Source organism: Vigna angularis, chromosome 4, assembly GCF_016808095.1.
Source record: "Vigna angularis cultivar LongXiaoDou No.4 chromosome 4, ASM1680809v1, whole genome shotgun sequence".
In the NCBI taxonomy this organism is placed as follows: Eukaryota; Viridiplantae; Streptophyta; class Magnoliopsida; order Fabales; family Fabaceae; genus Vigna; species Vigna angularis.
This window is the reverse complement of record NC_068973.1, coordinates 31,268,652-31,281,075: the sequence shown is the minus strand read 5'-3', so window position 1 is coordinate 31,281,075 and position 12,424 is coordinate 31,268,652. Positions and strand designations below refer to the sequence as shown.

General features: G+C 32.2%; 1 protein-coding gene across 4 annotated transcripts; it reads right to left on the bottom strand.

Annotated features, from left to right (window-relative positions):
- Nucleotides 1–6,154: 6,154 nt before the first annotated feature.
- On the bottom strand, nt 6,155–11,482 carry LOC108330832 (biotin--protein ligase 1, chloroplastic). 4 transcript variants are annotated; one of them, XM_017565403.2, is made up of 10 exons: nt 11,277–11,475; nt 10,902–11,160; nt 10,662–10,723; nt 10,408–10,556; nt 9,933–10,053; nt 9,584–9,739; nt 8,496–8,541; nt 7,034–7,100; nt 6,701–6,777; nt 6,155–6,453 (listed from the first exon to the last, which is right to left on the bottom strand). In XM_017565403.2, exons 1-10 carry the CDS (start codon nt 11,398–11,400, stop codon nt 6,411–6,413), a joined length of 1,104 nt encoding a protein of 367 aa, XP_017420892.1. In that variant the 5' UTR covers nt 11,401–11,475; the 3' UTR covers nt 6,155–6,410. The 4 variants fall into 4 exon arrangements, with proteins under 4 accessions (XP_017420892.1, XP_017420893.1, XP_052733015.1 ...); XM_017565404.2 differs by having other exon boundaries at nt 11,298–11,470; XM_052877055.1 differs by having other exon boundaries at nt 11,261–11,393.
- Between the last annotated feature and the right edge of the window lie 942 nt (nt 11,483–12,424).

The following is a 12,424-nucleotide window of genomic DNA, read 5'->3' as shown; positions in this document are numbered from 1 at the left end:
AAAAGCCACGCATATCATTTTGAAAGACTAATATTAAATTGAAATAAAAAAAAAACATTTATTATTTGGTTTATTTATCAATTTATACTCTTTGATACAAGACCTATATATCAAATTTAGAGTATTATATGTTTAATTAAGTATTGATAACTCTTTCGCCTCAACTTAATATATACGTTTTCATTGGCTCTCATCACAAAATACATACGTCTATACGATACGACTATGTGTAGCATTAGAGTTTAAATATACCATAAAATCATTTACCATACATGTATACATCATTATAGTAATATCACTTCCGTTATTATTCACAATATCATTCAATAATACTAAATTCACACACACAAAAAAGAAGATATACTAGAAAGATAATCAAAGGGAGAGAAATTTAAAGTGTCTCAAGTTTCAGTTCATTTCAGTTTAGACAAAAAAAAAAATTAGTAAAGAAATTTTGTTTAAGAGTTAGATAAATAATAATTTCAAAAGAATAAAGAGAAAAAATAACAAAATGTATAGACAAATGAAAGAGCATTAAAAATAACTATAAACTAGGGTTATAAATAGCCCTCAAAAACATATTAGGAGGTAAATATTTATTTAGTGGATCGACAATATAAGACAAATTTATGTATATTTAATGGACTATATCTTTTATGAAAATCTATTTATTTTAAATTCATTTTTAATAACTAATTTGACCGAGTGTTTAACAACTATTGCATACATACACTTAAGAATTAAATTGTAAAATAATTCTAGAGGGTTTGATTGATCTCTCTTATAATCTTCTATTTATAAAAATAAATTGATACGTTAGACACCATATAATCATGATGATAAATAGGATAATCCTAGACATAATATAATAATGATAAATAGAATAACCTTAAAGACACTATAATCATCATAAATAAGATAACTCTTGACACAATATAATGATGATAAAATAGGATAAATATCCTAACAGATACATATGACTATATTACTCATAATACCTTATGAATTTGACAAATTTAATTGAATGAGATGTGATAGTTTTTTAAGAATAATTTCATGAGATAATGGTGTTGAACTAACATATAAATGCACTTCTCCACACAATTATAGTCAAAATACCCTATTTAAATGGATGGAGATCTTATGGGTGGCAAGAGTCTCTTATTTTTTTTAAACAATGCATTATGTATTCGACCATTTTAAATAATTATGCATAAAACTTTTTGATGGTATTAAACCGGTATCTTTAACCTTTTAATTATAATATATTATTAATTAATTTATCTTAAATTAAGAGTGAAAAACAGAATTATTAATTAATTTATCTTAAATTAAGAGTGAAAAACAGAAGTTTTTTCAGAGGAATAACGAAGCCATTAATTTTTGTAATAGCATGAGTGTAGGAAGATCTAGAAAGAGAAATGCAAACACAAATAAATGATAAAGGTTAGAGAGAAATATGCTTTAAGGTGTACCCAGGCGCAGAGGATCACAGACAAGTCGTTTTCTTTATGGAAGACATTGACCAAAGGCTCACTCAATGCACTGCATTCATGATATGATGACACGTGGCAGTCTCATGTCATTCTCCAGTGTCTGTACTGTATCTGTTTAACAAGTCATATTAAAGATTATTCATGTGCTTTTACTACTTAAAGCTGCTAGTCATTTTTGAACTTTCACCACCTAATAATATTATATTGAATTTTAAACCCCACTAATTTCAATTAAACCAGTCACAAAGGACACTGTTATTGTCATTATCACTAATCATTGTAACGAAATTCAAATCTTTAATTATCATGGTTTCACTTCACCGACTTCTACCTAAAGACGTAACAAGAATCGTTCATATATTTTATCGCTCAAAAGAATTTCCGTTTTAATTAGAATCGAAAGTAGATAAAATGATAAAATATTTGTGGGAGAATGATTACATGTGATGTTATAAAGTGAATGGGTGAAGAAGTTAAAACAGTAAAACGAAAAAGAGGTTAAGGTGCATAGGCGTACGTTTGGGTTTGTTCTGTTGTGTGTTATATTTTATGATTCGGGGTTGTGAGAGAGAGTAGGACAAGAACAATGGTGTTTGGTGGGTGGTGCAGGAGAGCTGCGTACGATGTTGTGTTCAGAAGACATAAAGCAAAGGAGAAAAAGGAAGAAGGGCCATATCCATGAAGATTGAAACAGTGTCGTCCTCAATTTTTGTGTTGTGTTCATTGCAGATTTCATTTTGTACCCCATGCCACCTACTTCACCTACCCTCAACTTACCTTATTTCCCTTCTCTCTTCTTCTCCTGTACCTTTCACACTCATCATTTCATTCCCAGTCAAACAATAAAAAACCATCATATCATAATTACAAAATAAACTATTTTATTTTTTTTATTTATTTAAAGTTCATTTCAACATTATGATGGAAGCAAGCATAACTAAATATCCATGAAATCTTTAAAAGTTTGTGCCTTGTTTAGTCAAGAATGAAAATAAATTGGAGGAAATGAAAACATGTTGTATTATTCATCAAAGTGGGGAAATTTCACACAGAAAAAAGATACAGCCGCAGCCGTAGCAGCAGCCTTTGTCAATTCCAGTGACGGAAATTATGTGGATTTAGAATAATTCTTCACATATTCCTTATCGTACTGAGAAAAAAATCAGTCAAGTTTGACTAAGTTATTCGGATACCACGCTATCCAATAGTTTTGGAATAAACAATGTATAGTTTATATAATCGAGTGTTAAATATCTTTTTAGTTGCGAGAGATTCCTTTTAGTTATTTTTTACTTTAATTTTGTTATTTTGGTTTCTATATTACTTTTTCTTTTCCTTGATTCTTCCGTCTCTACCAAGCAATGTCATGCATGATTAGTACAGAAAACAGAGTTCATATTTTATTTATATTATTTATTTTCTTTTCTTTCCACCACACACCCCAAATCAGGGGCTATACTTAAGACTTTTTTCATAATTAAAAGCCATAAACGTGGGCATAAAGGTAGGAAGGGTGAATATTTGGGTGAGAAGAAAAAATGCATGTGATATTCATCAGCAATTTTACCAATGGTATGAGGAAATAAATAAGTATTGGTGTGAAAAAAGACACGTTATGCAGAGTGGGTTTGTGTGATCTGAGAATGTCCCTCACAAGCATCCAGAAACAATAGTTTCATGTGACGAAATGGTCCAAAATGGTGTAATGTGCAAAAGCCTGTCACACTTCGTCTACCAAATATAACTGCACATTTGAATTCAATTTTGTATCACTCCTTGGACCCACTTTTCATTAGTAATATTCGTAAGACCCATTTTTCATTCCATCGTCGTTGCTTACTTGGGAGCATGTCTATGCCACATCTCAAGCTTACGATTTTCAATATACTTTGTATCACTTTTCGTCTACTGTTCTTTTAGCCCTCTTTGCCTTATCCCAATTCTATTACTTGGCTTTAATGATTCAGTTAATCATATCTACTTCGATAACGGCAAGATCATATTGTGGGTGATATAGAATATATGCATTTTTTTTACGTAAGATTAGACATGTGTTGAACCATGCTTAAGCTTAATAAAGTTAAAGCGTGGCTAAGAATTGGATTATAGTAATATATAATAAGTTGAGTAGTGTCTTATTTGGCGTCATAGTTGGATTGTTAGGATAAACTTTTCTCTGTTGAAGTCACAAGTGGTTTGGCCCACCAAGCCTGCTTCCCCATGTGATCATGCAAAGGATCTACGACTAATCTTCTTTTCGTCTCTTTTTCCATTAATCATATGCAATTATGATTCATGAATTTACTTACATGCTGCAGGCCCTGCCTGTGATCTCAACCCATATCCCTTTCCCTCTTCTCATGCTTCTCTCCCCCTTTCACTTTATTCAACTTCCTTTCATCCATTAGTGCCACCAATTCTCCTTCTTCACTGTCAAATTCCTACTTTCTATTATTCTCTAACCTTCCCAATCATTTCAAATTTCTCACTTCAGTTTTAAATACATTTGGTCACGGCTTGGTTAGTCAAACTGTACCGACTGACCAGCAAAATTGATTTTCTGATCTTAAATTTGAACTGAATAATGTATAAAAGACTCAAATAAGCCTCATACTTTTTCTGTACAATATTTGTGGTAGATATCATATAGATAAGATGAGTTTTCTGTATATAAATAGTTAAAAATTTTAATTTATAAATTGATTTTGTGAAATGTAAAATTTATTTTTTATTATAATATCAGAGTTATTCACATAAAAGAATATATTAGAAAAAACATATTATTCAACTAAAATAAAATAAATTTTTAATATATAAGTGGGTATAAATTTTTTCATTCAAGGTATTATTTTTCGACAGTAATCTTGTTCGAAATAATGTCTGGTATTAAACGCTTTACATATTTAGAACATTGGTTTATGAAGTTACTAGATTCGAGTCTGATAAAATTTAAAAAGACTAGAATTAACGGTTTTTTTTTTCTTGGAAATCTAAATTCAAGCTTACCATTGCCATATTTTTTAGAACTAAAAACATTCTGCAGACACTTCTTTACTTGAAATTTAATTGACAACTACATCTGTCACAGAGAAAGTTGTAAAGAGATATAAAAAGGTTGGATAAATATGGTATGATTATGTCAAGAAGGTAAAAAACCGTATAGGGGGCAATTTTCAATTGTGCGACTTTCACTTTGTGAACTGTTTAACCATTTTCATTCATATAATGATTGCCGAAGACACAATCCACATTCCATAGCATAGGTGTGGATCTAGACTAATTATTCGAAAATCAAACCAACCTGGAAAGCACAATACCATATTCACCTATAGACTTTCTTTTGTCCACGTATGTACACAGATATTCTTTTACATGCTCAGAATCTCCATTTTCCACAAGCTCTGATGAAAAGATTTCAATTCCAAACCTTTGGAATTGCGCCAAAAACCTTATTCCCGGGACAGCTAGTCTAAAATTAGGAGCGTCTGCACTGTTAATACTAATATTTTTATTACAAGTTTGAAGGTTAGTATATTACATATGGATGTGTGATCGTGACATATACCAAATTAGCAACTAATTTTCCTTAACCGGTGCTAAAAGAATTCCATGGGGCTCGAGAAGTGGTGACATGTAATAGATGCTAGCAATGGCATCGTAGAGACCAACACCCCGATTCACCTAAACGTGCTTTTTTGGTCCATGATTCACGTAAATGTTAAATAAGCCACGTTGGAAGAAGGCAGCAGCTTTGGTACTTATTGATATATTGTGGCAGATTGAGTTTTGAAAAGGAGAACAAAGAAAAGGCTGGAAGTTGTCACTAGCCTTTCAGCAATGACCAAGAGACGAAAATTGCGACTGGTAGCTTCTCTCACATGTCCTTTTGCTTCCCTCTGAGAATGACTCAACCTCCAATGATTTCTCACTGTGATGGAGACATTGGGAGTTGCATGGACATGCTTCATGCTTTATGGCCTTAACTCTCATATCGCCAAGGCATTTTGTAGAAAGTAAGGAAGTTTGTCCATGTGTTGCGGATGGTGTGGTGTCTTTCGTTCACTTACAGAAATACAAGCAAATAATGCCACCGATCCCGAAAGAGAAAGACCAAGTACACCTCAACCATTGAACGTGCCACTATAAAGTTCTTTCTTCGAACAAGCCCACCAAACACCCCACCAAAAAAACATGCTGAATATGATGGAAAATGGACCATTATGGATCACCAGCACAACATAAATGCAAATTCTCAACTATGACGACAAGTACTATGTGGTTACATGATACCCGTATGTGAGAAATAAACGCCATCATAAATGGGTAACCATTACTGTATAAAGGCAGTGGGAAAAGTACTGCATGTTTTTATAAGGAAAATAGATTTGGCATTATGGCGAATGAGTCCAATTTCAAAAAGCGACCGATTTTTGAAAGACAGACAGTCAACACATCTGATTAAGCATCTAATTCAAGCACACTTTATTTGGAAGCAAAGGCGATTATTGAGCACAAGTATGAATCATAGAAACGGTTTTTCTTTTTCCTTTTTCAAATCATTTTATAGCTGGCGATGAAGGACCACCATACTCCTTACAAATGATTGACTAAAGCAATCATGAACTAGGCCCTATTAAGAGAAGAAAAAAAAATTACTATTTTGGTTGCAACTGCATGATGTTTTTTTACGTGCCATGATGTATAGAAAGATCTAGTTTGACCGGACAAGGAAAGCGCATCACAAGTTTGACGGAAAATCACAAATACAAATGGGGTACAAAAGTTCTGAAGTTCTGAAGACAACATACATTAAACAAATATGGTTTATTGGAAAATTCTTAGCTCTAAAGACAAATCTTCGTAATAACATATACAAAGTTGTAGCCTCTTGTGAAATGTGTCAAGGAATCTTGTTCAGTCGAGTTTTCTTCTGACTAGTCCTTTGAAAAAGTCAAAGCTGAAACACAGTAGAAAACAATTTTCAATTTCAATTGATAATAATATCAGGTCATGCAATCACGTAATTTGAAACGTCAATTTCATTAATAAATGTGCCCGGTGAAATTTATCACTGTTTTTGATAACTACATGTGTGCTTCAAATTTCAAAAGCTCAAAGGCCTAAACTGTCGATTTTTTTTCCAGAAGCGTTTTTGTCACAACTTAATCATGCAGATAGAAGAAAATGGTATTTTGTTCCATTACCTATTACCATCAGGGTGGAGCTCACACATTTGATTGTCATCACCGACAGCTAATAAATATCCAGATGATGTCAAACCCTACGCATACAATAATAGAAAAATTACTTTACAGCAATATGACAACTGAGTTAAGCCATCAAAATTACCATTGGAAATGGTTGACAGATAATTTTCATATATTACAATCTTCCACTTGATCTAACAATTTCGTTTCTGAAAATTACTAACCCTTTCCACTAAATAATTAATCCATAAATTATTCATTCTCAAGGTACAAATTTTAAGTGTTCTCTAAGAACGGTAGTTCAGGAAGAATAGTTTTCATCTGACAAACCTGAATAGTTACGACGTGCTCGATCACTTTATCCCCATTCTTTTCTTGTACAACAACTCTCTGTCCACTGCACACAACATTTTTGAATATATAAATGACTGCACACCAATAAACCGTCCCACATTAATGCATAAAAAGGTTTTGTTTTTCCAATTAAAAGCTTAAACAAAATGAGGAATACTACAATATGTTTAACACTTCATTTCAGCTGCTAACTAAAATGAATAAATGAGTTTAGCTGTTAGTGTTATCTAAAGCACAAACTTTAACACGGACACCAGGCTCAAGATAGATGAAGACATTTCAACACAATTAAAGTTAAAAATTACAAGACACCAAGACATACAGATATATAATCTAAAAATGGTAATCAAGATTTGTGTATTATATTAAACTTCCTACATAATTTCCATCACAAAAACATAGCGAGAGAGATTTTTTTATATATTTTACATTCTATGTCGACTTTTCTGATTTTCTTTTCAAAAAGTATAAATATTTTATTTTCTTACAATACTAATGTTCTCAAAGTTTCCATCCCGAGGTATGTGTTGGCTGATGAGTTCAAGCTGAAAGAAAATAATATAAGTGGACCCTGGGAGTGTCAAACACACGTCATGTAAGTGTTAGGCAAGTGCTGATGCAGTAATGTCTTGCGTCTCAAACAAGAAGAGTGTTTCTGCTTTATGATCAGTATTATGACAATGTTACGGATTCCGATTCACACCTTCATGATTAAAATAGCCACAAAGTATCAAGAGTAAAAGGAAGTAAAACTTAAGTTTATGATGGTGATTAATTGCTAGTTCTAGTGATTTGAATTTCAAAGCAAAAGGATAAGAACAAAATGATGATAAAGAAGATAAATAGAGACATTTTATTCTTTTTTTCTGGGGGGACAGGTAGCAAATAAGAATTGAAGACCAAAAGTGACGAAATACAGAAAATAGAATGAATGCAGAGGTCCCTCATAATTCTATTGTGTAAAAAATAGTACTCTTGGACAAAGAATCATCAGAACTTCTATTTAAAGCTAAGGTGCAGTGGAGTCAAGGGCACTCTTCTATGTATAAATATTAATGATAATGACTTCAAGCTAATTATGCAGCCACACACAATGGAAACTAATTCACTGAATGCTAGGCTAATCACTAAACTTTCTTCAAAAAAATAGTCTACAGAGTAACGATGATTCTCTGATTTTACCAAAGGCAGAGAAACAGGGAATTCAATCACCTAGTTGTTAGCATACTTCAATTTTGCTACCCTAACTTGTCCTTCAACTTTATCCATGCCAACAAGCATCACATTATTTGTCTTATAACTCAAGGCATTACCAAAAAAAAGATTCAAAGGCAATTACCAGAAAACCAGCCAATTCTCTCCTAAGTCTTGCAATGAATCCTTGCCAATAAAATAAAATAAATCAAAACTACAGGTGAGAATTTTTAAATTAAGTCACCTGTGCAACCATGTCTTAATATAGAGCTCCTCTAGGGTCTGAAATCCTGCATTTAACAAGATTTTTCAATCTCAATATTACCTAACTAATAATCAAAATATTCGGTAATGTAGAATAATGGGTGCTTAAAATACGGTAAGTTGAAGAAAAGTCTAAAGTCAGGAAACAGAGTAATGGCATTATTTTAACTTGAAAAACACTGTTTTGATTGTTTATTTTATTTTATGTGATATTATTTTGTTTTAATAAATGCCTATTTTCTCTTCCATGGATGTATGTGAGATCACATAGGAAACATTAAAGTGGTCCATCAATTAAAAGCGCCATTAGTTTTAGAATAGATCTTCACTGATAATGTTTTGTGAGTGTCTATCTCCCTTTTCATAGACATTCCCCAGAGACAGTCACATGAAAATCTAAGATGGAGGGATCCATTCTCATTAGTTTTGTTCTTCTAGGAGCCAATTTGATGTCACTTCAATAATGAATTTGTTGGCATAAGTTGCATTGAATTTGATGCATTTGTAAATGAAAAACAAACCTAAGGAAACCTTAGGATCATGTCGGGCCTAACTCTCTATGTCATGGGTACAATCCATTAAAAGAAACAGTAAATCTTCAAAAAGGGGAAAAAATACCCAGACAAAAGAAAAATAGAGGCTCATGGAGTTCTGCACTTGCAATGGTAAACCAGTAAATACTTCTCAACTATATGCATCACTGTTGCATCCTATTCCCTATGTATTACTCTCTTATCTCTTGTCTGTTTCTTTCCCACAATATAAATTTCCATAACTTTCTTCCCTTCATATGACTTGTAGTTTGATTAATTTGGATATAGAAAGGATAGACTTAGAAGTATAATCCATTGTGATCGGTGCACAAGGATGATAAGCATAATTCAATAAGTTGATTCAGATTGGTTAAATTATTTTATTCATCCATGGGTTTTTCAGAGAAAGAGCATGATAGAGGAATGAAAACAGGTACAAGATATTTACACAATAACCAGAATTGAGGTAAGATTTCAGAATTCAGATATGAAACCAAAAAGCAATATCAAACAAATCACTTAACTAGTACAGTACCTTGATTCACAAATAAACCATAAAACTCCTCAAATTTGTTAAAAAAGGCTGCTAGAATATCTTCTCTTTGAAATTGGTAAGCTCCTGTAGACAACTCTTTTAGAACTGTATTTAAGGACGTTGTTGGCTTCTCATTAATAACATTCAAGCCTATTCCTGTGAACACATGAGATTTGTTATGATCATCTTCATGAGCCTAAACTTTAAAATCATTTTACTCTTATCCAAATGACATTAAGGAAAATCAAATTCTCCACAGAAAACAAGGATTTCAATAGACAAAGTCAACTATTTAAGTACACGAGACAGAAGTTCAATCGGTCAATACTAGTCAAGAATAATTTATTACCTGCACTAACGTTGAACTTCTTTGATTTATATGTCGAGGTGCAAAGAATGCCTCCAACTTTAGAGCCATTTAAGTAAAGATCATTTGGCCACTTGATTTTAACATCTATGCTGGGTAACCCCTGGAATGGAAAGTGTTGGAATAAAACGTATCTAAGTGCGCACACAATCCCAAACAATTGGAGAACTTATTAACATTGTGATAAATCATGCATGTTGATTTGGAATACCGCCAAAAACAAAGTAAACAATATTCTTACTGCTGTTATTCGCAGAATCACATAAAGCACCATCAGACATCAGTCTCCACAAAAGAATTAAAATTTTCACTTTATTTAGTCAATAACATCTGCACATTTGTTTGTGCAAACATAAAATAAACCTACTTAAATTTTTTAACCTTGCTACAACATTCCCTTATCAAATTCACTACCAAGCCAGGTGTCAAGTCAGTACTTCGAAAGTAAACCACTTACATTTTTGTAACAGATATCCTTCACTGCCTCTGTGATAGCAAGGGAAACCACATACTGAACTAAAGGAACGACTCGTCCATCCTCCATTTGCAAAGTAAAAGAAAACATAAGGCAACCCGATGGAGATTCCCAGACATTCTTAGACCGACCTGAGAATTTAAGCGCTCAGGGCAGCTTTGACTTTAACTAAAATAGAAGTTGAAAATGACAGATAATCACACACAACAACACTAAATGTCGTATAAATATCAAACCTCGTCCCTTGGTCTGAACATCAGCGACACAAACTGAACCAATGGGAAGCTCACAAAAGTTTCTGAACAAAATAAGAGTGCCAGATTTAGGAAAATAAGTTCTTATAAATGAATATGGATGATTAGAAAATGCGAAAAAAGAAGATGACAATACATTATTTTAGGCACAACAAAGTCATTTTTCTGCTGCCAAAGCATTGTCTAAAACACCGAACAAAAGACTAAAACTGCAAAACATACTGTGAAACGATATCTTGTGTTGAAGTTAACTGAGGGGACCAGATGAGAAGCCTGCCAAATTGATTGGTGGAAAGAGAATCCATAAAGGAGTGAATTTTAAAAGACCGTTGCATAACAGCTTTATCTAGCTGCGAATGCAAAACGAGGGAGTATTCTCCATTCTCGGGGAGCTTGAGAGTGTTACTGGTTTTTATAGCTTTGGCAGTTTCATTCTCTGCCAATGATTTCCCACACAAAACCAGCAAACTGCAGTCCAAAGCTGATTAAAAACGGAGAAACAACAATTTCACTTTCAATATTCAGGCTTTACACGATGAAATTGTTAAGTGACAAGCGAATTAGTTAACTGATCATTGAACCTTGAACATAAACTACCATAACCCTTGAAGACCGAACCTGAAGACGCCATGAACGAAGATGTCGAAAAGCGGTGGTTGTAGAGCCTTCTTGTGGTGGCTGATAGCAACGACGCTGTCCACGAAGGGTTGCGCAACAGCATCAACGTTTCTTCTGATTTCAAAAAGCGTTACCCCAAGTCGGAAAAAACAAGGTGGTTCCTCTTCTATGACCGGTTGCAACTGCATGGTTCTGTTTTTTGCATTTCAGTCATCAAAACTTATGAAAATTGCAAGAATCCAACGTTCCCTCTATTACTGGATAAAATTAATCAATTGTTCTGAATTTCTTTTAAGACTATTTCTTACATATAATAGTGAAATATTGTATATATACACATATAGGACCTTTTATAAAATTTCACAAACGAAATATAGTAAATAGTCATTCTAATTTTTAAAAATATTATATTGTTGAGTTGAATTTAGAAAATCTGTAACTAAGAAATATTTAATAAATTATTGTATGTTTGCGCTCTCCTTTTATAAATAGTTATATTCAAAATTTTCAATAACTTTCAACTTACTAAAAAACTCAATTTTCATCCCTAAACTTTTTTCTCTTTATATTTTGCACTTTTACAGACAAATAATAAAAATAAAACAATAACATTGTTTGATTTTTTTTTTTTTAAATTGTTTATCTTACCTACTAGACTCTCTGGTTTATAAAAGAGAAAGAGAAAGAGCTATTTAAGTTATCAATAAGTAGTTTTACACTGAGACATTCTAACAGTGGGAGTCGATACCAATTATAATTTAACTATATATATATTTTTTTAATTCTTTAAAATATTTTTTAAAGATAAAATCATAACAAAATTTTATACTTACGTAAAAACATTATGTTAAATTTAATAATTAATTCTAACTATGATATCACAACAAATTTTAGAAACATTGACACTCAACCATTTTTTTTATGAAAATGAAATATAGAAAAATAATCATAAAAATGAATTGTTGTTCCCTTTAAACCTCAATTTGGGAACTTGTTTTGGTGTATTCAATAATCTCCCTTACTTAGGAATTGAGACTAATGACAATTTAAATATATTTTTGTCCTTCAATTTTTTAAAACAATTTAAGGTAAAATCATAATAAAACTTTAAGTTTCAAAACGAATAA

What these genes read in the sequence shown, in the direction of transcription:
- LOC108330832 (XM_017565403.2), bottom strand. Translation starts at nt 11,400, where the DNA reads ATGCTGTTGCGCAACCCTTCGTGGACAGCGTCGTTGCTATCAGCCACC. An exon ending in TGGTTTATTTGTGAATCAAG is followed by an intron (nt 8,542 to 9,583) that starts GTACTGTACTAG and finishes TGTTAAATGCAG; the next exon opens with GATTTCAGACCCTAGAGGAG. An exon ending in AGCACGTCGTAACTATTCAG is followed by an intron (nt 6,778 to 7,033) that starts GTTTGTCAGATG and finishes TTGTATGCGTAG; the next exon opens with GGTTTGACATCATCTGGATA.